General features: G+C 40.5%; 3 protein-coding genes across 5 annotated transcripts in view; 1 reads left to right on the top strand and 2 right to left on the bottom strand.

Annotated features, from left to right (window-relative positions):
* kcnc3b (potassium voltage-gated channel subfamily C member 3b) overlaps positions 1 to 2478 on the bottom strand; it is a 73552-nt gene extending 71074 nt beyond the window's left edge. Inside the window, exon 1 of one of the 3 annotated variants that reach the window (XM_090202303.1) lies at positions 1894 to 2473. The gene's annotated coding sequence lies outside the window, so the exon portion shown is untranslated. Of the gene's footprint in view, positions 1 to 1893 lie in introns of all 3 variants that reach the window. The other 2 variants (XM_090202302.1, XM_090202301.1) reach the window with 2 other exon arrangements.
* Positions 2479 to 10541: 8063 nt separating this feature from the next.
* Positions 10542 to 12816, top strand: si:dkey-197c15.6 (putative nuclease HARBI1). The gene is made up of 2 exons (XM_021565261.3): positions 10542 to 11466; positions 11955 to 12816. The coding sequence occupies exons 1-2, from the start codon at positions 10773 to 10775 to the stop codon at positions 12359 to 12361; spliced, it is 1101 nt and encodes a 366-aa protein (XP_021420936.2). The 5' UTR covers positions 10542 to 10772; the 3' UTR covers positions 12362 to 12816.
* Positions 12466 to 24840, bottom strand: ptprh (protein tyrosine phosphatase receptor type H). Its single transcript, XM_036946540.2, has 18 exons — positions 24234 to 24840; positions 22113 to 22158; positions 21554 to 21811; positions 20944 to 21207; positions 20134 to 20400; positions 19500 to 19763; positions 18973 to 19209; positions 18546 to 18812; positions 18115 to 18208; positions 17977 to 18027; positions 17713 to 17794; positions 17378 to 17468; positions 17005 to 17081; positions 16419 to 16553; positions 16087 to 16209; positions 15671 to 15831; positions 15276 to 15411; positions 12466 to 14808 (listed from the first exon to the last, which is right to left on the bottom strand). Exons 1-18 carry the CDS (start codon positions 24303 to 24305, stop codon positions 14659 to 14661), a joined length of 2775 nt encoding a protein of 924 aa, XP_036802435.2. The 5' UTR covers positions 24306 to 24840; the 3' UTR covers positions 12466 to 14658.
* Between the last annotated feature and the right edge of the window lie 1613 nt (positions 24841 to 26453).

Here is a 26453-nt window from a genome sequence, read left to right on the forward strand (position 1 = left end):
CAGTACATTACCGCTCAGAGCCCTGGGTCTGTATTTAAAAAATGTCTGGGAGTAGGAGTGCTGATCTAGGATTATGTCGTCGTCCCCTGTCCCCATCCATATAAATTGTATTAATTATGGTTGAAAAGGCTAAACTGATCCTCTGAGGCTCTTAATGAATATGGTCCCTGACCTTTGAACCGGCTGATGATTATAGGCTACTCAAGAGAGGGGAGGTGAAGAAATTAGAAATGAGATGTGAAGTTTAACCATTGAAGTCAGGGATGGGAAAGCAGTAAAGGAGTAAAATAGCGAGACGTTAACGGAGAGAAGTACGGGAGAGAAATTGCACAGGTTAAGAGTTAAAGGTGAGGGGTAAAGTCCTGATTTAATGAAAAAGAGACAGGTTAGAGTTAGGAGGAGATATGTGGGGTTATGTGACGGTTTTGGGATTGAGTTAGAGAGGCATTTGAGATAGATTTGGGTCACGTTCATTAGGCACCAAATGGCAGAAAACGACTTGGTTTTTGTCCAGTGAGAAGCCCACATTTCCCGTTGTGAACGAACACACCTAATGAACACGACCCCGGTTAGAGCTGGAGATGAGACAGATTTAGGAAGGGTGAAGCAACGTGGGAAAGATGGAGATCTATTGTTTGAGTTGGATATAGATATGAGTTGAAGAGGTAGTTAGTTAGAACATATCCTGGAGTAATATATGTAATACAATCACAGTTAGTTATGGATTATACTTGTATTGTTGGATCTATTACCTATACGTCTAGTATATTTATTTAAAAAATTATAACATAGACTGTAAATTGGGTATACCAAGTTATACAGTATTATATCAACTGGTATATACACGAATATAAACCTTTGATACATGCCGTTGTTCTAAGAGTAGAAGGAGGTTTTCTGGGTTACCCTCAATATCTATAGATGCAGCTGTAGATTGATAATACAAGGGGGAAAGCAGAGGAAGCAACATGAAGAGTGCAGAAAGTGCAGAAGTCAGATGGTAGCCTAAGCACAATAAGAGCCTACATACGGTCACGAATCAAATAAAGTTTAGTACTAGGAAAGAGAGCGATATGCAGAACTGAGGACAGACTTTGTGCACACAGAAATAATGGAGTGAAAATGTGGATGGATCGTTGGTTGGTCAACTTGACAAAATGATCAACTATTGATGATGTGACTGGATAGGACGAAGAGTGTTTAAAGAAGAAAGAGCGTCTAGTCTAGACATCAAACTGCCACTATTGACTTCCTGTATTAGGTGGTCCCTTAGATGCCATGCACATCCTTCCTTCCTTCCTGTCGTCGTCGTCGTCGTCCCCCCCCCCCCTCCCCAACAGAGCTATATCAAACCTCCATTTCAGGCCTTGACACTTCCCCTGTGCTACCCATTTACACACGCACACACACCGAATGAGACAGACACTCAAACACACTAGCAAAACAACAGACAGACAGGCACTCCCACGCTCAGACAAAAACACATCCCTTTAAGAGACATGTAACTATAAAGACCTATTTACTGGTCTAGGTGGGGAAACGCCCACCTCATATATGCAATGTTAGGTTATAATCTGACATATATCAAAGTGTAAGTAAGAGTGTGGGCTATGTAACACTATCAATAAGTTATCTGAATATTAATATGATAACCCAGTGGAGAGCTTTATGTTTTGCTATTTGAACACATAGTACTGATTTACTGATTGCTCACCTTGTTATTGAATAAAAACACCCCTCGTTTGCATTAGGTCTGACAGTGAAGGGAACAATACTTGTTGAACGTAGACGCTTTTCCTTTATTTTTGGCCTGTAAGGCTCGATGATTTTCGAATAAATAGTGTTTAATACATGACATCAATTCACAAATACACACACACGATCAATACTCACTTGCTTTTGTTTCGGGTTCGTTTCGTGTGCGTGCGTGCGTGCAAGATCACGCACATTAACTCACAAGATCAATCAAAATGTAGTTTTCTTTGTAAGGTCGTTTTTTTTTTTTTTGTATGCTTTGAGAGAAAATATCCATGCAGTGTCCTGTCGGCTTTCAGATGACAGGGTCTCTTTCCGAATAATAATAATAAGACAAAATAGGAGTGTCTGTTGTTGAAAATTACGTTTAGTTATCGTTATTGTCGCTTATTACTTCTACCTAAGATCATGCTGACGACAATACATTACTCTCACGCATTCAACGAATCAGAATTTACACAGAAACTGTCTCAGGCTATTTTTTTTCTCGGTTTCGATGCCCCTCTCCCACCTCTGTTATTGCCAAAAAAATTATTCCCAGTCTTCCCTATAGTGACTCTACGCTTCTACGCGCAGGGTGTAGCTACCATTCAATTCTTTCTAGATCTCCTCCTCCCAATGTCACAATGGAGATATTTTATAGCCTGTAGACAACTCCTCTCCCTATTTCTTCGCGCGCACGTTTCTGTCTCTCTGTTTGCTTGGAGGAGCGTCACCTTCTGCACTGTCCCCCACCCCCCTTTTTAGATGACACATGTGGGCGGGTCAGAGAATAAGGGAGAGGGTGGGGGGGACCCAAACGAATATAAGAGGCTAACTTGTGATACGATTTCAATGACCTTTCTTTGAAGAAAAAAAATTAAACCAAGAAGAAAACAATGGGCTCACGACTGTGAAAGCGTCCGTGTAAATAGGCCTATAGGCGAAAAGTAATCCGTATTTAACATTTTACTCACACACACATTTACATGTTCGCTGGCACACACACACACACACACACCCGTTTGACTACAGGTCCCCATCCTTTAATAAAGCATAGCTGACATCACAACAGTCGTGATATGAGGGAGGAAAGAGTAGAGCTGAAAGCAGCACGCAGACCACGGAGAAAGAAAGAGAGGTATTCATAGAGGCAGAGTGGAGCGGGATCTAGAAATGGAAACATAACCTACAGTAGTAATTTGTTACATAACAGCACCACAACACTGAATGTCTCCGATTAAAATGGAATATCTTCTATCTGTATCATCCTATAGGTTTTTGTCAATGCTGTAAATGAACCTATGCATTTGTAAATGCTTTTGATAATGTATGAATCAATGTTTTCTTACTAAAAACGTGTTTGCTCCCTCTCTTTGATTGGCATGTTATACAGCCTATTTACCTACAGAGTAGGTGACTAATTCAAAGTTGTGTTAAATCATTTTGGTACAGCATACACTTGACTTCTTGGCAAAAGTATACTGTGCAATATAAGTATGCAATGTATGACACATAAGCAGAAGAAAACGTTTTGTGCATCAAATATCTCACCTGGTTGTATTTGGTTACAGTTCAACTAAATGAACCATTTATATAAACATTGAAAGACCTATCTACCATATTGGTTCTGATTTGTTATGGGTGGAGAATGCACCTGTTTCTCTCTGTCAGCATCTCGAAGGTATGCTGAATGGCACTGCTGAAATATTATGGAAATAAACCTATCATCCATGCTTCTCTGCTCTACTTGACAACTGTCACCATGAGTGCTGATAGCAGTTGGTGTGATTCAACCTCTGTCTCTGTGGAGGACTGTCTATGACGAGCGATAATACCATCTGGGCTCGTGGAGACATCATCTGGCCAAGTTAAGCGCTGCATGTGTACTGAGGCCAAACGTTTGTCACATCGCAGATGATACGTACAGTAGGTGGATGATACTTCAGACAGTGTTTATAGCGGATCAGGGACCTCATGGCCCCATACGGAGGACCATAACTTGGGTGCTGAAGACCTCAGGTAAGCCAGCACAATGTATTTGGGCCCTAGTAGAATAGAATGGCATCATTTAAATTATATAAATCTATTCTATTCCATTTGATTCTATTCAATGTTAAATCTAATATATTACTTTTCTGATCTGTTATATTAGTCTATACTGTTCTATTCTAGCATCATGTTCCCAAGTGTAAATAACAGGCATCACATATCATGTATGAAGCAATGCATTGGTCTGAATTCTGTTCAGTCTTGTAAAGTACATTTTGGGGATGACCAACAAGCTGATGAAGAAAGCTGGGAAGTTTTACTCTTGTCGAAGACCAAACAAACGATTACAGTGCTTATTAAAAGTATTCACCCCCCTCATATTTTGGGGGTTACAGTTACAAAGTGAGATTAAAATGGACTAATTTGGATTTTACTCTGTTATGGCAAATTGGAGGATGGGAATCAAAAAAACATAATGAAAATAAAACACTAATATCTTGATTAAATAGATATTGGGGTATTGGGACCCATTTCATCCAAAAAACGTTCTACTTTTGACTCATCTGTCCATAGGACAATCTTCCAAGCCTTGATGATCATCCAGGTGCTTCAAGGTGTTTTTTGGCTCATTTGAGTCAATCTTTTGGACGACATTGGTCCCATTATGTCTGGCGAAAACCAAACACTGCATTCCACAGTAAGAACCTCATACCAATGTTCAAGCATGGTGGTGGTAGTGTGATGGTTTGGGGATGCTTTACTGCCTCAGGACCTGGACGACTTGCCTTAGTAGGAATCATGAATTCTGCTCTGTTTTAGAGAATTCTACAGGAGAATGTCAGGCCATCTGTCTGTGAGCTGAAGCTGAAGCACAGCTGGGTCATGCAGCAAGACAATGATCCAAAACACACATTGAAGTCTACATGAAAATAGTTCAAAAGCAACACATTTGAAGTTATGGAATGGCCTAGTAAAAGTCCAGACCTAATCTCAATTGAGATGTTGAGGCAGGACTTGAAACGAGCACTTGATGCTTGAAAACCCACAAATGTTGCTGAATTAAAGCAGTTCTGCGTGCAAGAGTGGGCCAAAATTCCTCCACAGTGATGTGAGATTCATCAACAACTACAGGAAGCAATTGGTTGCAGTCATTGCAGCTAAAGGTGGCACAACCAGTTATTGAGTGTAAGGGGGAAATTACTTTTTCACACAGAGGGATTGGGTTGTTGTATAATTTTGTTTATTAAATCAAATGTATATACTCAGGTTCCCTTAATCTAATATTAGGTTTTGGTTGAAGATCTGTTAACATTCAAAATCAAAAATATACTAAAATAAAGAAAATCAGAAAGGGGACAAATACTTTTTTACGGCACTGTACAGACTATTTGCTAGACTTAGATTATCCAAAACATGGATGTCAACCCATTTGTAAAAACCAGGACAAATAGCAGGACAAATTATACATAATTAATAGGTTATATGTTGCCAATTCACTAATGGTCACATACTGTACTTTTGTATATACAGTTGAAGTCAGAAGTTTACATACACTTTACCCAAATACATTTAAACTTACATTTTTATTTTTTTTTACAATTCCTGACATTTAATCCCAGTAAAAATTCCCTGTCTTAGGTCAGTTAGGATCACCACTTCATTTTAAGAATGTGAAATGTCAGAATAATAGTAGAGAGAAGGATTTATTTCAGCTTTTATTTATTTCATCACATTCCCAGTGGGTCAGAAGTTTACATACACTCAATTAGTATTTGGTAGCATTGCCTTTAAATTGTTTAACTTAGGTCAAACGTTTCAGGTCGCCTTCTACAAGCTTCCCACAATAAGTTGGGTGAATTTTGTCTCATTTCTCCTGACAGAGCTGGTGTAACTGAGTCAGGTTTGTAGGCCTCCTTGCTCGCACAAGCTTTTTTAGTTCTGCCCACAACATTTCTATGGGATTGAAGTCAGGACTTTGTGATGGACACTCCCACACCGTGACTTTGTTGTCCTTAAGCCATTTTGCCACAACTTTGGAAGTATGCTTGTGGTCATTATCCATTTGGAAGACCCATTTGCGACCAAGCTTTAACTTCCTGACTGATGTCTTCAGATGTTGCTTCAATATATATCCACATAATTTTCCTCCCTCATGATGCCATCTATTTTGTGAAGTGCACCAGTCCCTCCTGCAGAAAAGCCACCCCACAACATGATGCTGCCACCCCCGTGCTTCACGGTTGGGATGGTGTTCTTCGGCTTGCAAGCCTCCCCTTTTTTCCTCCAAACATAATGGTGGTCCTTATGGTCAAACAGTTCTATTTTTGTTTCATCAGACCAGAGGACATTTCTCCAAAAAGTACGATCTTTGTCCCCATGTGCAGTTGCAAACCGTAGTTTGGCTTTTTTTATGGTGGTTTTGGAGCCGTGGTTTCTTCGTTGTTGAGTGGCCTTTCAGGTTATGTTGATGTTGGACTCGTTTTACTGTGGATATAAATACTTTTGTACCTGTTTCCTCCAGCATCTTCCCAAGGTCCTTCACTGTTGTTCTGGGATTGATTTGCACTTTTCGCACCAAAGTACGTTCACCTCTAGGAGACAGAATGCATCTCCTTCATGGGCTGTATGATGGCTGCATGGTCAGATGGTGCATATACTTGCATACTATTGTTTGTACAGATGAACATGGTCCCTTCAGGCGTTTGGAAATTGCTCCCAAGGATGAACCAGACTTGTGGAAGTCTACACATTTTTTTTCTGAGGTCTTGGCTGATTTCTTTTGACTTTCCCATGATGTTAAGCAAAGAGGCACTGAGTTTGAAGGTCAGCCTTGAAATACATCCACAGTTACACCTCCAATTGACTCAAATGATGTCAATTAGTCTATCAGAAGCTTCTAAAGCCATGACATAATTTTCTGGAATTTTCCAAGCTGTTTAAAGGCACAGTCAACTTAGTGTATGTAAACTTCTGACCCATTGGAATTGTGATATAGTGAATTATATGTGAAATAATCTGTCTGTAAACAATTGTTGGAAAAATTACTTGCATCATGCACAAAGTAGATGTCCTTATCGACTTGCCAAACTATAGTTTGTTAACAAGAAATGTGTGGAGTGGATGAAAAACGAGTTTTAATGACTCCAACCTAAGTGTATGTAAACTTCCGACTTCAACTGTACTGTATAGTGTATTTGCTCCTACAACCTTAGAAATAAATGATCGCATTTTAAAATACCTTTTACTACACTCCTACCAGAAAGCGTGTAATGCACCCAGAAATATCATATCTCTGTTGGAGATTTTTCTTTTAAAGGAACCCTATTACATACAGGAGGTTTTCATTCAAAATCTCACGATACATGGCCCCATTCATTCTTTCCTTTACACGGATCAGTCGTCCTGGTCCCTTTGCAGAAAAACATCCCCAAAGCATGATGTTTCCACCCCCATGCTTCACAGTAGGTATGGTGTTCTTTGGATGCAACTCAGCATTCTTTGTCCTCCAAACACGACGAGTTGAGTTTTTACCAAAAACTTATATTTTGGTTTCATCTGACCATATGACATTCTCCCAATCTTCTTCTGGATCATCCAAATGCTCTCTAGCAAACTTCAGACGGGCCTGGACATGTGCTGGCTTAAGCAGGGGGACACGTCTGGCACTGCAGGATTTGAGTCCCTGGCAGCGTAGTGTGTTACTGATGGTAGGCTTTGTTACTTTGGTCCCAGCTCTCTGCACACTAGGTCCCCCCGTGTGGTTCTGGGATTTTTGCTCACCATTCTTGTGATAATTTTGACCCCATGGGGTGAGACCTTGCGTGGAGCCCCAGATCGAGGGAGATTATCAGTGGTCTTGTATGTCTTCCATTTCCTAATAATTGCTCCCATAGTTGATTTCTTCAAACCAAGCTGCTTACCTATTGCAGATTCAGTCTTCCCAGCCTGGTGCAGGTCTACAATTTTGTTTCTGGTGTCATTTGACAGCTCTTTGGTCTTGGCCATAGTGGAGTTTGGAGTGTGACTGTTTAAGGTTGTGGACAGGTGTCTTTTATACTGATAACAAGTTAAAACAGGTGCCATTAATACAGGTAACGAGTGGAGGACAGAGTAGCCTCTTAAAGAAGAAGTTACAGGTCTGTGAGAGCCAGAAATCTTGCTTGTTTGTAGGTGACCAAATACTTATTTTCCACCATAATTTGCAAATAAATTCATTAAAAATCCTACAATGTGATTTTCAGGAATTTTTTTTTCTAATTTTGTGTGTCATAGTTGAAGTGTACCTATGATGACAATTACAGCCCTCTCTCATCTTTTTAAGTGGGAGAACTTGCACAATTGGTGGCTGACTAAATACTTTTTTGCCCATCTGTATAAATCGGAAAGCATCATCAATGTCACTAACGAACTGGAGGGCTCCACTATGTTGTTACATTCAAATAGATTCTGTGTTTTATCGAATTAAGTTTTAAAAAATCTGGAAACCTTACGTTGGCATTTCCCAACAGACATAATCATGTTGGATTTCGATATGTATATGTGTACTGAAAGGAGAGGCTACTGTGTATTTTTGTGTGTTCATGGACAGGTGTGAACCTGTCATGGTGTGCATCAGCTGTTGTGGTTGTGGTTGTGATGTTGTGATGTTTTTGTGTTGTTTCTGTTTGAGTGTGTTATTATCTATAAACACAAACCATCTTGAATGACAGGCAGAACACACAAAATACAAATTTCAGGTTACAGAGGCCCAGTGCAGTCAAATTTCTGTTTTTTTCTCTGTTTTATACCAGTGTTACTTCCTGATAGTTGCTGGTTGAAAATAAAGTTTAAACATGACCTTCTAATCAGCAATCCATGGGGACATCACATTTTTAACTCTACTGGTAGTTTTGTCCCCCAAAGTTTTGGTGCGTGCGCCCTAGCCAACAGTTCGCAGATACAGTGCTGGTAGGCTAGTCTACATGATGAGATTACTATAGATATGAGCAAGAATATTTTTATTTGTCAAACGGCAGTCAAGCATCGATCATCATGTCACCAGAATAAGACCCTTGGAAATGTGCATCAAGATCACCGTGCACTTTCCCCACCCTGTGAATTTCATCAGAATGTATTTTATCTGCAGCCTAATAAACTGCATGGTTTCCTGAGTCGTAGTGGGAGGACCACAGTGTATGTCATTGCGTGACTCTCAAGTTTACTTCGATATCATGGTTATTATATCAATATTTGGTAATAAAGGCGTTTCCACCGCCATTTCTCGCATAATACATTTTAACTGACACAAAAAGATCCCAACATGTCGAACGAACAAATGGTCTGTCGGAATTTATAAAATTGTTTCCATCAGAGCTGTCGTGATTTATTTTATACAGTACGACTTTACTCGCATAAAAACTGTGGATGGAAATGTAGTAAGGTACTTAAATAGTTACCCAGAAATATTTGATATCAAAATAATAACAGCTGCACTGGGCCTTTTAACAAAGCATTTCTGAGGGTCTCGTGTACACTTAATAAGGTAGGCTACTAGTAAATATTGGAGTACCCAGTTATATTAGGTCATCTAATGAAAATAATGAGCTAATAATATAAGAATTCCGGTATTGGAAGTTTTTGAGATTCATAATGCAGGGGATTTATGTGTCTTTGTAATGAAATGGCAGGGGGCCAAATCTGATCCATACCTGTAGGTGGCAAACATTGCCGCATGAGGGCGATCCGCGCCAGTTAGTGGCAGAACAAAAGGGAGTTCTTATAGAACGGCCGCAAAAAAAAAAGTGCATTTCACACTACCTTTGGATTAGAATTACATATTAAGGCTCGTCTGAATGTCCTGCTTAATATAATGTTTGTGTCATCATCGCAAATCAATTATTTTGCAAAGATCACAACCGAATATAATCTTAGGGACTGTTCATGCAAGAATCAAAACATAGTTGTAAGCATATGAGAACCCAAGACAGTTATTCTTTTTTTTAGGAGTAATCAAAACGTAAATCTAGGCTATGTTGAAAAGGCGTAGATGACGATGGCTTTCTTACTGCCCCCAATAAGTCGGTCAGTGTGCCGTGTACTGGAAAGGGGTCGATATCCACTCAGAAGGGCGAGGCACGCTACATCTCATTCTTACTAATTGATTTTGTTTTTGATGTATTGAGAGGGAAATGATAAGGTTTGCCATATTTTCATTTAAATTTGATATTCTGAATTTGGGAATACAATATATGGTATATAGTGGTGTAAAGTAACTAAGTAAAGAAAATATGTACTTTTTACTCCTATTATACATTATACATTTTCCCTGACACCCAAAAGTACTCGTTACATTACGAATGCTCAGGCAAGACGTCAATATGGTCCACTTCATGTAACGCGTTGTCATCCCTACTGCTTCTGATCTGGTGGATTCACTAACCATAAATGCAGCATTTGTACATGAAATGTTGGAGTGTGCCCCTGGCAGTCTGTACACTAAAAACATAAGACAATCGTGCCATCTAGTTTGCTTGCTATAAGGAATTTGATGTATAGCATTTACTTAGTCCTTTTTTCCACCAATCTACTTAAGTACATTTAAAACCAGATACTTTTCAACTTTTACTCAAGTAGTATTTTACTGGGTGACTTTTATTTTAGCTTGAGTAATTTTCTATTAAAGGCATCTTTACTTTTACTCAAGTATGAGAATTGAGGACTTTTTTCCCACCACTGATTTTGTCAATACATTATTTTGAGAGTCTGTAAAATACGTGTCATTCTGTGCATTTGCAGCAAAGGCTTCTCGAGTCCTCCAGCCCATAGATGGCGGTGTACCCTTTACAGACCATGTCCACCAATGAAGATGTACTTCCTTCCTCCACCACGTTTTTCATTGTTTACAATCGTTCGGCGCAAAGAAACTTGTGTATTTGAAGCTTAACGTGAATGAAATGTGACATGTTTAGGATTTAGATAAGTAGCTTGCCGGAATGTTCTAATTCCATGCCGAGCATCCAACACGGGTTCTTTCTCTGCAAACATTTGCCTGTTAGTCTAGCCTAGACATGGCTTTTGCTCCCGCTGTGTGGTTAGCTGCTCAAGCAGAACTCTACGAGGACGACGAAGAGGCCGAGGTAAACAACTTCCCAGAGCCACAGAAAAACTACTTGGGCGATTACAATGATGATTATTTATTTGAGAGGTTCCGTTTAACTAGACCTTGCATAAGTTTCATCACGGATTGCGTCAGGCTCCGGATGAAAGCCACGCTCCAGCAAATGAATGGACCTTCCGTCGATGAAATGGTGATAGTGGCACTGGACTATTACGTAAATGGTATTTTGTCGACCAAAGTCGTAGATATGATTCAAATGGAGCAAATGGAGATTCACGAAGTCATCAACAATGTCTCCAAAGTGTTGTCAGGTATGGTCAGGGAGTTTATCACTTTCCCGGCGAATGGTGAGGAACGAGCAAATGTGGCGCACGAGATCAAGAAAATATGCGGGATTCCGACCTCCATGGGCTTGGTGGGATGCATGCATGTCAAGGTGAGACCACCTCATCACGACAAGGAAGCTTTTCGGAACACAATGGATAACCACACCGTCATGACCCAAGTCATATGCGATTGTGAAGGGAATTTAATGAGTGTTGAAAACTGCTGCGTTGGCAGCACACCAGAGCAAACCATATGGGATATGTCGGATATTGCCCAGCAGCTAAAGCATGGAGCACATGGGACGCATTGGATCATTGGTAAGCTAATTCTACACAGGAATATGTTTTATGCATTTCTTATAACTAGAAATACTGTGCAGACCCACTAGCCACCCCTGTTATGAAGGGTCACCAACTCCGGGTCCTGGAGCGCTATTAAGTGTGCAGGCTGTTTCAGCCCAGTACTAACATCCGTTTTAAACCATCAACAAGCTGAAATCAGGTAAGTTGGCGTTGGTCTGGAACAGTTCTGAGTGAGTTAGACCATAAACAGTGGTCTAACTTTAGGTGGGTCACTCCGTCAGTGTTAAAACAAAAAAAAAAAGTCTGTGATTGTGAACAAATTGGGATAATCAGGGTGGAAGATGAATTGACAATCAATGAACTGTATTTCATGGTAAACTGGAAGGATCTTTATCGTTTGGAAGAATAGTTTTTACCCTGTGTCTTGAACACTTTATGCATTTGTTTTCAGCAGATTTCACCAATGTTCATACTTCCTCTTTTTTTGGTTTGATCCCACAAAGCCGGAAAAGGCTATGCGTTGAGCAGACACCTCCTGACGACCGTTTCACCAGCCAAAGAGAAAGCGGATCGGCGGTTCAATGCAGCCCACGGCATGATCCACTCGGTCCTCCAGAGGACCATCACCTTGGTGAAGAGGCGCTTCAGGTGCCTGGCCAATCTGGGCCACGTGCAGCAGAACAGTCTGGACAAGAAGGCTGAGATCATCAAGGCCTGCTGCGTCTTGCATAACATCGCCAAGAAGTTCTCGGTGCCTGTGCTCAACGATACCGTGCTAGAGACTATGCACCCGGCCGAGAATCACCAGGTGCCGGTGGTGGAGGTGCCTAGCTACGCAGAGAAATCCAGAGCTGCCATTATCGGCATTTATTTCTCGCATTCCTCCGGGAATGACGGCATTTCAGACTGAGAACAATGGAAATATTTGTATAAAATGGTTGTTGACATTTGGGTTTAATAGGAGGATGGTTCGGTCCCTTATTATAACAGTTTGTGAAAATAGGTGCTACTGGATTGACAAAAAGTATTTTATTTTATCACGCTTTGTGATACATGAAAACCAAATGACAATACTTTGGGTTTATCTATTTACATGTTTTTATGCATTGTCAATAAACGTCAAGTAAAAATCTAATCCTTCATGAATCATTTCAATTGCAATTTAGAAATTGATAGGCTAAAATTGACATTTATTGAGAACACAAGCAGCATTTTCTAACACAATGATAAAAAAAGGTACCTAGGTGAATGTGAAGTGTGCTGAATTCTCCTGAACATAGCCAGTGAATGATTACATACAATATATGCTTAAACATTATGTACATGTGAATATATTTAAATAAAAATCTTAACATACAGAAGAAATGAGCAAGATTAAACTTTTTGTTTTTAAGTCAATCACATTGGTGCAATTTTCACAAACATATGGTACATTTTCACAACTCAAAACAGATCAGCAAAAAGGCTCATGATTCAAATCTTAACGTTTTTAATTGACTGATTACGACAAACATTCAGTCACTTGTTCACTGCACCAAATCATTCTTTCAATTTGGATACATATTCAGTCTACATTGAACAAAAATCTAAACATGTAAAGTTATGAGCTGAAAAAGAAGTCCTACATATTTTCCATACGCACAAAAGTCTTATTTCTCTCAAATGTTGTGCACAAATTTGTTTACATTCCTGTTAGTGAGCGTTTCTCCTTTGTCAAGATAATCCATCCACCTGACAGGTGAGGTATATCAAGAAGCTGATTAAACGGCATGATCATTACACAGGTGCACCTTGTGCTGGTGCCAATAAAAGGCTACTTTTAAATGGGCAGTTTTGTCACACAACACAATGCCACAGATGTTTCAGGCAATATGCAATTGGCATGCTAACTGCAGGAATGTCCACCAGAGCTGTTACCAAATAATTGAATGTTAATTTCTCTACCACTTGCAGCCTCCAATATTGTTTTACAGAATTTGGCAGTACGTCCAACTGGCCTCACAACAGCAGACCATGTGTAACCACGCCAGCCCAAGACCTCCACATCCGGCTACTTCGCTTGATGGATCGTCTGAGGGGGGGGGGGTGTTTACATGTGGTCTGAGGAGTATTTCTGTCTGTAATTAAGCCCTTTTATGGAGAAAAACTCATTCTGATTGTCTGGGCCTGGCTCCCCAGCGGGTGGGTCTGGCTGCACCCCTGCCCAGTCATTTGAAATCCATAGATTAGGACCTAATGAATTTGTTTCAATTGACTGATTTCCTTATATGAACTGTAACTCAGTAACATCTTTGGAATTGTTGCCTGTTGCATTTATATTTTTGTTCAGTGTAAGTATCTGCTTTTCAAAATGTAATATTGACTTTACTTTTGATATGATTTGTCATTTGTTAACAATACAATTAACTCAAACTGTTCAAAACGAATAACTACTGAACCAAAATGATGTATTGCCTAGTTACATTTACATTTTTGTAATTTAGCAGACACTGATATCCAGAGTGACTTTAAGGAGCAATTATGGTTAAATGCCATTTTCAAGGGCAGATAGACAGATTTTTCAGCTAGTCGGTTCAGGGATTCGAACCAGTGAACTAGTTAACATGTATAGTTTGATAACTGCTGAAGACTACATTTCTATATTTTTATCTCATAAATCTATCAATTTGACATGAATTTATGTTGGAAGGTAAAAACAAATCATACATGGATGTGGCTGTAAATACTTCATCATCCTCCTCCATCAGCCTGTGTGCTTCAATAGGACAATGTGGAAAGAGTCGCTATGTGCTACCATTGGGAATAATAGTGAATTATAAACTGGGTGGTTCAAGCCCTGAATGCTGATTGCCTGACAGCCATGGTATATCAGACCGTATACTACAAGTATGACAAAACATTTATTTTTACTGCTCTAATTACGTTGGTAACCAGTTTATAATAGCAATAAGGCACCTCGGGGGTTTGTGATATATGGCCAGCGCGACGCAGCTTGCCTAAGAACAGCCCATAGCCGTGGTATATTGACCATATAGCACACCTCCTTGAGCACTATTGCTTAAGTAAGGGGCATTACAAGTGTTATCAGTTTACAATTTTGTACTTAAGAGAGTTTTTCAAGTATACATACCATTTACATCTGAAAAATGTTCCAAAGTGATTGGAAAAATAAAACGAGCTCACAGCAGACAATCCATGGCCTTATCTTCAGGCCTTTGGATTGGCAGCTTGGAACTCCCTCAGTGCTGTGGCGTTGGCGTAGATCAGGTCCGAGTTCTCATAAAGGGCCTCTTGTATCATCTTCTCTTTGGGCTCCAGAGAATCCATGATGCATTGGTGCAGGAAAACATACTGCGACTAAAAGAGTGTAAATGGCCATGATAAGCCACAAATGGAGCCTCATAAGTCATGCATTCATTTTTTATCAACCCTTTAGTCATTAAACCCAAAGAGGGCAGGGCTGCGGAGCTGTGTGTTACGCCACTGATTATAACTACAAGTTATGTATAACAAAGAAATGTAAAGATGTGTCAAATAAATGATATCCAGCTCAGGCCTCCAGCTATGCATTTGGTTTGCTAACTTGCTAGCTAAGTGGCTAGATGTCAAGATCAAGCTTCTAGGTTACAGCAGAGACATTCAAGATCACTGTTGCCTAAATTGTTTTGTGCACGTTCGGTAATACCGTATACCCCAGTATGGTACAGAAACGGTATGACAATCTAGATATCGCCCAACCCTAATCAATAGATATTGTCCATATTTTAGGGTAGTACCTAGCGTTAATGCGGTGATCGTTTCTATGAGGCTAACTCAGGCCTTACCTCGGTCTGAACCATGAGCGGCCGACTCAGCCTCATCTTGTGCACAAAGGCAGCGATTCCCACCGCCTTCTCCCTCTCCAGCTGTTGTAGCATCACGTCCAGAGCAATGATGGTGCCCGTCCTCCCCACCCCAGCACTGAGAGACAGGGAGAGTGATGTAAACATAATGTACACGTTTACAGATAGAGCACAGAACAATACAGTTCAATGAAGAGACCACCTAAAACTAGGCCTATACTTGAACTGTCACCACCAGTCATTGAAAACACACCCTCACTTGTTGGTTAACGGTGCATTCTTCGAACACCGCAATAGCGTGGCCACATTGCACATCCCTATTTAGAATTTTTCTCTGTGTAGAGTAATGGCTGGGTGTTGTAGGTACTGTACGTTACCTGCAGTGCACCACAGTGGGTCCGCTGTTCTCTTGGCTCTCTATGTGCTGTCTGACCAGTCCTCTGAACTGGATCAGAGCCTCCGTTCCCTCTGGGACTCCGTGGTCGGGCCAGGCCGTGAAGTGGAAGTGTTTCACAGGGCGCTCCTCGGATGTGTCCCTCTGGAAGACAGAATTATTTAAATGCAGAGGCGACATTCACACGGGTAGTAAGCAGAGAAGGCACTGAAAACCTTGTCCAGGGGGGTGTTCAGAAGGGAGAGAACATTTTGAAACAGAGTGCTACCGAAAGGAACTACCTGATCTTGTCCAATAAGATCAGAGATGGTCATTTTTTGTAGCAGAACGTTTTGCAACTGTGTGCCCTACTGAACATGATGACCCAGGTTTCATAAGTAGAACAAGCACTTTGCTTACACTTTTCACTACAAACTCCCGCAGGGTCCAGTTGGTTTCCCTTTTCTCTGACCTGACTGTTACCAACAGGTCTCCGTACAGGCAAGGGGTGTAGTCCAAAGGCCAGTACTGCTCACATTTAGTCTAGGGAGACACAGACAGAATAGGTCATTGTTTCTATATAAATACAGTACATAGAATGAAATCCGTCAAATTGCCATGTTCTGAGGGGCTTTGCCCGTTCTAGTGATTCTATTTCTATGACTATCACGGTTTATCTGTGATGTCACCACAGTCTCCACACACACAATGCAAAGCAAACACATTATAAGGAGGACTCCAACAGGACTCACCCTCCCTCCTTCGGTGCAGTTGGTTACCATGACCACACCCTTTACCCTTTGCTCCCAGATCATTCTCCAGAAGTCGTCGACGGTGGTGGGCAGGGGACCCTGTGCAGCGATGTACTGTCTGCTGTTACCGTAGCCCTGAGACAAGAAGCACCCGGGTTAAGAAAACACACCTATTTGACTTAGAGTAATCCATGATGACTCAGATGTGTAAACATTTACAGGGGCAAGAACTTCCTCTAAGGCATCATATTATTCAGCGATATCGTAACGTGACACTAGAATATTGTTATTTTATAACTGACATAAAGGTTTGTGTGGGGATGTATTGGAAAACATATACGGGGCAAAAAACTTGTAAGATTGGTGAAAGTTGACCTTTGGTGTTATGCAATGTTTCAAGCCAACCCTTTACCGTAAGTAGGCCTTTTACAGCAGGCTATCAAGGTTGAGATCAACATAGTAGATCATTCTAGTACTGACCTAAGTACTGCAGTCACAGTAAGAATAGCTGTATAGGATATCTAGGACTGGACATGGACATTGCTCTGTATTAGGAAATCCATGACTGATATGCTGCTGTACGTACTGGCATGTAATTGGCATTTATGTAGTCAGAGCTCATGTTGTGGTTCAGGATGGTTAGCTTCACCCGACACCAGTCATCTGGAGAGAGAGAGAGAGAGAGAGAAAGGATTTAAAACGCTTGATGATTTAACAACTTCACTTCGGGGATTAAAACGATTAAAACTATAACCTCAAATTGTATCAAATCTGCAGGTGGGGTGATTAAGCCAAAACTCTGCCTGGAATCTGAGGGATATCTGATCCACCCTATTATACTTAGTCGATTGGCTGACACAAAGTTCAACTATTGCAATAAAAAGTGGTGATGTCAGTTCAACAACGGTATGTTGTTCACATGATGTGTACTGTAGAAATGGCAGCCAGAGTACACTTACACGGCAGTACATTGGTGAAGCGGTTCTTGTTCTTGTTCTCCTCCAGAATGGCTGCTTTTTGAGTCTGCTCTGTGCCAACAGGGACGAAGTCCTGCACAGAGATATGAAGCATAGATCGTGCATAAAGTAAAGTAAAACAAATGGATGTTTACATATTCAGAAGGGTCCGCCAAAGTTGTATGCGCAGACAAACAAGATGGATTTACAAGACGACAAAATAAAAAAATGCATTCTAATACGGTAGGGAACGCAACGTTGGACAATCGCCCAACCACTTTGCATTGCCAACACCATGATGGAAACAAACAGAGCGAGCACGTTATCCTTATCGCTACCTCATACTCCTCACTGAATCCTCTGTTCGTGTCAGCGCTCATTGTGTGGTAGTGGTCTGAAAACTTCCCCGTGGGAATAGCTCTGGGGGAAAAAGGGAAGATAGTAAGTTCTCAGTTGAATATTCCAAAGTAGTTACTGTTATTAACAGCTGTGGGGTCTAATACATGTATTTTTGGCTTTGCTGCACATAGTCGCTAAAGGGTTGGAGTTTAAGGCGAAGTCTGACTCTTAAATACTGAAAATGAACTCTATACTGTACATACTTGAATTTATTGCTGGTTAGTTTGGATTCCACAAACAACAACTTGGGCCGGCTATTGGAAACGGGAAAAGAAAAGCATTGATTATTGAGTCCACATGGTTTCCTTATCTAACGTCATTGTGAAGGCAGCCGCACCGACCTGAATATTTCTGGCTTCCGAAGCCATATGAAGAAAGCCAGACAAACCAGGAGGCAGAGTAGCAGAACAGCCATGACTGACCCTGCAATGACCCCTATAGGGAAGAAACCTGGGCTTTAGTATGAGCGCATAGGGCATGACATGTTAATAAATGGGTTATAGGTTTACTTCTAAACATGTAAGAGTAATCTGAGCAAATGAGCAACACACTTTTAGTATCAAAAGATCATATAAAACAAAATGTAAAAGCTCTCCATTTTGAATACAGGAAGCGGGTGAGATCCCATGGTTTTCCGCCAGAAGAAGGCATGGCAGCTATATCACATCATGCTGTGTGTAGATGCTGTTATCGGTGGTAATACAAGTATCATTGACCAATCATTGAACCTTTTAACATGAAATGCTTAAATATAAATGCTAGGCTCACTCACCTCTTGGGTCTGTACTACAGCTGAAAGAGACAGCCTTACTTATCCGACGCCCAGAGATTGAGGCCAAAGACACTCGATAGGTCTGGGCAGGTTGAACCCCATCAATGTCCACCTTCCTCACCCACTCTCCCTCCACCCTCTGAGGGCTTTTCCCAGTCACATTCACCTCCACACTGGTCCATATTCCCTCCGGCACATCCCAGGCCAGAGAGAAAGCGTAGCCACTGGACAAATAGTCACATCTCGGTCTTATCAGGGCTGGGGGAACTGATTAAAACAAAAGAAGGAAGAGTTCACCTTAACTCCCTGCTAAAGTCACTGTCCTACAGGTGTACCATAATACATCAATGCTAGACTACTAATATATTTAGTGGGAAAGTGGACTAAACACAATAGGTCACTTTGACAAAGTAAGAGACTGACTCACCCACAGTCTCCACCTGTTCACACAAGGGAAGTTTTTTAGAATCCTTTTCAAACCAAAGAGTCAGTGTGTACTCTGCCCCAGGGTAAAGGAGAGTGAATGACAGATTGCCATTATTGTTAGAGACGACTTGAGTCTGACTGCCATTATTGGCTTCTCCTATGGAGACGATCTCGGACAGGAGCACAGTCTGAATGGATGAGCTGGTGACCTCCCAGGATAAAGTAGAGCAAACTATCTCTGCAGGGAAAAGCAAGGGACTTCTGTTGATAGTGTTCACATTTAACGACTGAATTAGGTTTTTATGTGTCAAATGACTGTGTTATTCAGGCAATACTTCTGCTGAGTTTTCGACTCAATCCTTCTCCATAATATATGAAACTCTAGACCATCTGGACTATCCAAATAAAGTGGGACCGACTTGAATAGCGAACTTTCACTGTGGCCACATAAAACAACTGGACAATTTTAGGGTAAGAACTGTGCGATGATTCTAATTGGGAATCAAGGTTAAAAAAAAGCAAATTTACTTGTTACTGTGAAGTCGCTTTTTCCACTGCTCTTGATGCCTTCAAACACAGTGAAGAGGGTGAAGGCATATCTTTTCCCAGGCTCGAGAGTTGAAACTTGATGTGTCACTGTTTCTCCTGCATTAGGAATGTCTTTATTTTCCATATCGTCGAAATGCAGCACATAACTAGAGACTCCTTTCGCCGGCCTCTTCCACTCCAGAGTTACACTGGTCTCATTTCGGTATGTCTCTGTTACAGTGACAGCCTCGACATTAAGGGGAGCTAATACAGAGAGAAGAAACATAACCAATCAACACAGTCAATGCACCGCTTCAAAAATGACTGCCGTACATGTCTGATCTTTAAATAACCCCAATAACTATTCAGCATCAGAAGATTCCAGAGTTAAAAAGCATGAATCCAAATCTAAAATGTTAAAATTTAATAACAATATTTCTGAGAAGACAAACCATATATATATATATATATATAAATATATATATATATATATATATATATATATATATATTTTTTTTTTTATGGCTATAGATATATCAGTATTTAATGTATCTCACACAAGAGTGATCCATGAAAATACTGAAAGACAATCTAGTACCCCCCCCCTCCAATTTCTAAAAATAAATAAACTTACCAGTGACTGCAGACAATTTTCTTCCAACAGTACTCCTGACACCTTCAAACACAGAGAAGAGAGTGAACGTATATTGTTCTCCAGCAGTGAGAGGTGAAACTATGTGTGTCACTGTTCCACTTTCATCAGATGCAGGGATGATAGTATTCGTCCCAGAGGTGTCCAGCAGCTCATAAGTGATCCCTGTGCCATTCACTTTGCTCCACTGCAAAGTTATACTGGTCTCATTTTGCCCTGTCACATTGACATCACCTACACCAAGGGGACCTAAGATAGAAAGACAGCAAGATGACAATGACAATTAATGCATTCACAATGTATATTTAGAATGCATTCACAATGTGTTTACAATGCATTCACAATGCATTCACAATGTATTTACAATGCATTCACAATGCATTTACAATGCATTCACAATGCATTCACAATGTATTTACAATGCACTCGCAAAGTATATTTACAATGCATTCACAATGCATTCACAATGTATCTACAATGCACTCGCAAAGTATATTTACAATGCATTCACAATGCATTCACAATGTATCTACAATGCACTCGCAAAGTATATTTACAATGCATTCACAATGTATTTTACTATGAGTTCACAACTCATGTCACTCACTTTGTAGATTTTAGAATGTGTAGATGTAATATTATCTTAAGACATCATAAGCAAGATATTATATGCCATTTAGCAGACACTTTCATCCGAAGCGACTTACAGTCATGAGTGCACACATTGACAGGCATTGAGAGGCATTTAAGGATGCAAGAAATGACACAGAATCCAATTCTCAAGAGACTCACGGGTGATTGCGGAGAAATTGTATCCCTTGCTTGGTATTACTTTGAACACAGTGAAGAGAAGGAACTCGTATTTTGTCCCAGCATTGAGAGGTGAGACTGTGTATGTCACCGATCCATCCACATCAGATACAGGGATGGTAGTATTAGTCCCATCGCTGAACTGCAGCTCATAAGTGATCCCGTTCCCATTCACTTTGTTCCACTGCAGAGTTACATTAGTCTCCTCTTGCCCTGTCACATTGACCTGAGCTACGCTGATGGGAGCTGGGGGGGGGGGGGGGGGGGGGAGCAGAGAGGCAAATCAAATATGACAGAAGCATGCATGTATTTTATCACGGAACAGCAGCCAATAACAGCCCGACGCCATTCTCCAGTTTGTTCCAACGCAGAGTTATACTGGTATCATTTTGCCCTGTCACGTTGTCATGATCTACATTGACAGGAGCTGAGACACAAAAGTTTATTTTTTATTTTTTAAAGGTCAGTTGTATTTCCTTAAACCAGTATGCAAATGATTTCACTGTACAGGTACAGTGTACTGTATACTTTCATGTATGAACATCTTAAAGACCTATATTAATAGCTGAAAATGTATCCAATGTCCACCTACCAGTAACAGCTGTAAAGTTAAGTCCACTGCTCCTGTCACTCTCATGTACACTGAAGAGAGTGAAGTTGTATTCTGTCCCAGCAGTGAGAGAGGAGACTGTCTGTGTCTCTAGCTCCTGATTTGTTTCTGTGGTGTTTATCAATGATGTCCCATTTTGGAACTTCAGTTCATACGTGTACCCGGTAATCTTCCTCCACTCCAGAGTTACACTGGTCTCATTTTGCCCTATCACAGTGACATGTGTTACCGCCGTGGGAGCTGAGACACAAAACAGAACAATTCAGTCAGTAAAATGTTTTGCAATATCATTGTTCTCCAACAACAACAAAAAAAAGGACTTAGTCTCATCTGCTATGACTCGGGCCCTGTGCTTTGTTTTGATCATCTCACATGGCCTGGATTTGAATCTTTCTTTTCAGCTTTTTCCATGTTACATGATTAACCAAAAACCCAGGGCCCTAGCTATGACATGCAATATAACTCAAATATCATGTACACGACGTTAAAGCATAACACAATCACCCGTCAAATGATGCAGGGTACGAGATTGAACACTTACTTGGTTTAAGGGTTGAAGATGGGATTGAAGGTGTAGTTGATTGACACTGAAAGCAGAATTACAGCTATGTTAGAAGAACATACAAAAAGACGGGACACTGGTGGCAAGACACACACACACACACACACACACACACACACACACACTAACATAGCTTCCGTATAACTATATTTAGTAGGTGGGTTATAACAGCTGTCAAATGAACTACACATCTGACTGATTCTCCAAAGTGTGCTCTCACACTCCTTCTGCTCCCCCTTCCTGCTTTTACATTTCATACAGCTGTTGTCATTTCTGCTTTTTCTCTTCTCCATTACCCGAACGTTGTAAATCAAACCATGTGAATTATCTGAAATGGCCCTCCCTCCCTTCTCGAAATCCCAAACTGTTAGCATGCATGTTTCTATACTTCACCAATAGCGACCAATAGACATTTGCCCAAATGATTCGCTTGTGGTTTTCAGCTTTCTGTAACAAGCATATTCACGCAATGTCAGCTTGAATGTGTTTGCTTTCACCTTATTAGTCTCTCCTACTACTTATAGTACTTGTATAAGGCAGTGTAGTAGGCTATGTTGATTAGTGTCTTACTAGTATACAGTATCATGGGGAACCAAAGAACAACTGTACAGTATTTGTACAATATATGCAGGACAGAGTCTATCGCTTACAACATCAGTTCTCTGGAAATGATTGTGTATTTCCCCAAATTGTGACACAAACCTCAGAGGTCCAAAAATAACTCACGCTATCTAAGGGGATCTTATTCAGCCTTAATTACATGCGACTGTGTTATAATTCAATTGACCATTCAAACGGGCCTATTCCTAATTCCAATGTAAACTTGCAAAACCAGTTACGGCTAACCATCAGTAGCTAACAATGTTTAATGCCACCACTGCATGTCCAATAAATCACTGTGTGTTTATTTCATGAGAATAACTCAAAATATACATGTTTTTATTATTTATTTCCCTGTGCCTCCTTTTGCCATTGAAATGCTCAGCCTGATCGTGTGATACAAATGTAAATATATTTACATATACAGCCCTGATTGGCGGATAGGATAATCTAGACTCTGGACTAGAGCCTACCCCTTCAAATTAGGAGGATACATATGCAAATATAGGATGACTGGTCATTGGTCAGAATAATTTGATCAGATTGTGGTCCAAAAACTCCCTCCCACCGGAACAGGTTGAAATTCCAGGCATTTTTTAAAGATATTTTTAAAGCTTTCACAGGGTGTTATTTCGACCTCATAGTGTGTAAATATCAGAATAAAAGGAAAATCACGTTTTTGACTGCACTGCCCCTTTAAAGCGTTAGGAACATTGAAGAAAGTGTATGATGGTTGCATTCATAAGGGTTGCATATCTCCCCCAATAAATCGATCTCATTTTGACTACAGTAAATGTCAAAATTCCAGCTGATGTCCGACAGCAGCTAGACTTATAGAGTATCAGAGATCAGTTTCCAATCATCTGGTTGGAGGAGTATCTGCCTTTTGATAAGAAAATAATTTCAGAGCGAACTCTACAGCAAGATGCATTAAAGGTATGTCTCCTTAGGCTGTGTTTCACAAGCAGCCCAATTCTGACATTTTGCCCAATTATTGATCTGATCTGATTGGTCAAAAGACTAATTAGTGGCAAAAGATCAGAATTGGGCTGCCTGTGTAGAAGCAAATTCGTATTGAATTACTTTGTATAACAAATATATTTTGTTTGCTGCTTTTAACAAAGTCAGTCATAAAATGTTACTGTACAATATCTATATTTAACAGTACACCTGTTAGAGTCAATTCCATTTGAATTCAGTCCCTTCAGGGGAAAAAAATTGAATTCCAACTCAATAATTGTTTATTTTTAACTCCTTGAATTGGAATTCCAAGAAAATAGACCCAAAACCTGCGTAACGCAGCAATTCATGTGCACTGTACTGATTCAAGTGTTGTTGCCTTTTCATTTAAGCTTTAATTGATATAGGCATATTTTCTGCTCTTAACAAACTGTTTTCAAGCAGACAAAGTTTTAAAAACTATCAAACCACTAGCATACGTCAAACCACAGAGGCCCGGACTATTCAAGTGACACAAGAAGCAAAGGGAAAATGACTCACCCACACTCCTGCCACACAGAGGCACATTATAACGTGAGATAATCCCATTGCTAGTGACGAAGACCACACCATGCCAAGGCACGGTACAAATGTTGAAAATGCACTAACACCAATGACTATTTTCTACTGAAATTATTATCCACTAAAAGCAACAGTATCTTGGCCCTCCTAGGTTATCTTCGTGTCCTGATTATCCTACACCGATCCTTTATTTGCTTAATTCCACCAGTGTTGACTTTTCATTTTCTCACACGTCCTCCTCTCGGTCACCTCTGATCTCATATCATGGCTGTCTGCAACTTGTTTTATTGTTACTTCTCTTTTTTTTCTGCTTGAAACAACCACACAGAGAGAGAGAGAGAGAGAGAGAGAGAGAGAGAGAGAGAGAGAGAGAGAGAGAGAGAGAGAGACATTTGCCTCGCCTGTTACTTCCTTATTATCTCATCACCTCCTGTCAAGTCTTGGAGAGCATCTCTATCATGTAAATGTATTAGGTTTATGCAAATTGAACATATGCTTACTCTTTATCAGTTGGGCGATTGAGTGCTGTCTATTAAAAAGCGAAATGGGAAAAGGTGTTGGCGTGTTGTTGAGTGTGTCTCGGTGTGCATGTGGGGTGTGTAAGGAAATTAAGCAACAGAAATACGTAGCGCTAGGTGTTGAATATCAAATCAAATCAAATTCTATTTGTCACATGCGCCAAATTTGTGTAGACCTTAAGGTTAAAATGCCTACTTACAAGCCCTTAACCAACAATGCAATTTTAAGAAAAATACGTGTTAAGTAAAAAAAAAATAGATAAGTAAAAAATGTAGATAACATATAATTAAAGAGCCGCAGTAAAATAACAGTAGCGAGGCAATATACAGGGGGTACCGGTACAGAGTCAATGTATTTGATCAAAGTACAATAGCTGTTTCTGTTTTCATAGCTGTGGTTGTGTGGCTTTGCTGCTTGAGTGACAGGAACAGAATCGGTATTTATGGTTTTACAGAGAACGGGAAAATCTAAGTACTTTGACCTTGTGGTTTTCAAGCAACAGAACAATAAGGAAATGGGCCCAGAAACCACTGATAACACATTTGCATAGTAGCGACACGCAAACAGGCCAAATAAAATGTGACTTTGTAATACTTCAATAAAACATTAGAAAGATGAAAGATTACTTTGACACACATTGAGGAATTAGAGAGAGAGCACGAGGTAACACAGCACTGAAGTGGAACCTTCAAGTTCAGATTTGAAAGGGCTCATTCACCTCAAAGGTGGCACAATTTGACTGTGTTTTACATTGAACTCTGCAAATACATGACTATTTCCCAAAAGTCACATGTCTGTATGACATGTACTGTACACCCTTTAGAAAAACAATGGAAAAGCATGGCAGCATGCAGTATTTGATGAAATACTTGTTTTTTCCAAAGGTTTTTTCGAAAAATGGTATTGTAAATGAGCTGGGTGACATCGTGCAACGTCACGATAACTGCTATTTTCTCTCTATTTACTACAACTATTGAGATGAGGAATCGGTGTGGGTGCAAGCAGGGCGGGGGATCTTCTAGTCTTTATTTGGAAGCCCCTATTGACACCACGAGTCTATTATCCTGCTCTCAAGTAACAGATCAGGTTTTTCCAGTTTTCTGTGCACACATCAACACTTTCCGAGGCAGCATATTCTCTCTGCCTGCCCACATATGCAAATAGAAAAAGGCTCACTCTCATCTGTAGAGTCCCAAATCAGGTGATTAAAACATATGGGACTGTGTGACAGTATGCCTAACCAGAGATCTGTCAACACTGAGTATACAACACATTAGGAACGCTCAGAACAGCCTCAATTGGTCGGGGCATGGACTCTACAAGGTGTCAAATGCGTTCCGCAGGGAGGCTGGTCCATGTTGACTCCAATGCTTCCCACAGTTGTGTCTGGATGTTAGCTGGATGTCCTTTGGGGGGTGGACCATCCTTGATACACACGGGAAACTGTTGAGCACAAAAAATCCATCAGAGTTGCAGTTCTTGACACAAACCGGTGCACCTGGCACCTTCTACCATTCCCCGTTCAGAGGCAGTTAAATATTTTGTCTTACCCATTCACCCTCTGAATGGCACACATACACAATCCATGTCTCAAATGTCTCAAGGCTTAACAATCGTTCTCTAGCCTGTCTCCTTCCCTTCATCTACACTGTTTGAAGTGGACTTCAAGTGGACTTCAAG

This window comes from Oncorhynchus mykiss, chromosome 16 (genome assembly GCF_057628025.1).
Source record: "Oncorhynchus mykiss isolate SJ-2025 chromosome 16, ASM5762802v1, whole genome shotgun sequence".
Taxonomy (NCBI): Eukaryota; Metazoa; Chordata; class Actinopteri; order Salmoniformes; family Salmonidae; genus Oncorhynchus; species Oncorhynchus mykiss.

Bases quoted from the DNA above. Each gene is read 5' to 3' on its own strand.
- si:dkey-197c15.6 (XM_021565261.3), top strand. From the start codon at position 10,773: ATGGCTTTTGCTCCCGCTGTGTGGTTAGCTGCTCAAGCAGAACTCTAC. The intron at 11,467-11,954 runs GTAAGCTAATTC...GATCCCACAAAG, and splicing joins TGGGACGCATTGGATCATTG to CCGGAAAAGGCTATGCGTTG.
- ptprh (XM_036946540.2), bottom strand. From the start codon at position 24,305: ATGGTGTGGTCTTCGTCACTAGCAATGGGATTATCTCACGTTATAATG. The intron at 20,401-20,943 runs GTGAGTCTCTTG...TTTCTATCTTAG, and splicing joins CAATTTCTCCGCAATCACCC to GTCCCCTTGGTGTAGGTGAT. The intron at 15,412-15,670 runs GTAACGTACAGT...CCTGTCTCTCAG, and splicing joins CCCACTGTGGTGCACTGCAG to TGCTGGGGTGGGGAGGACGG.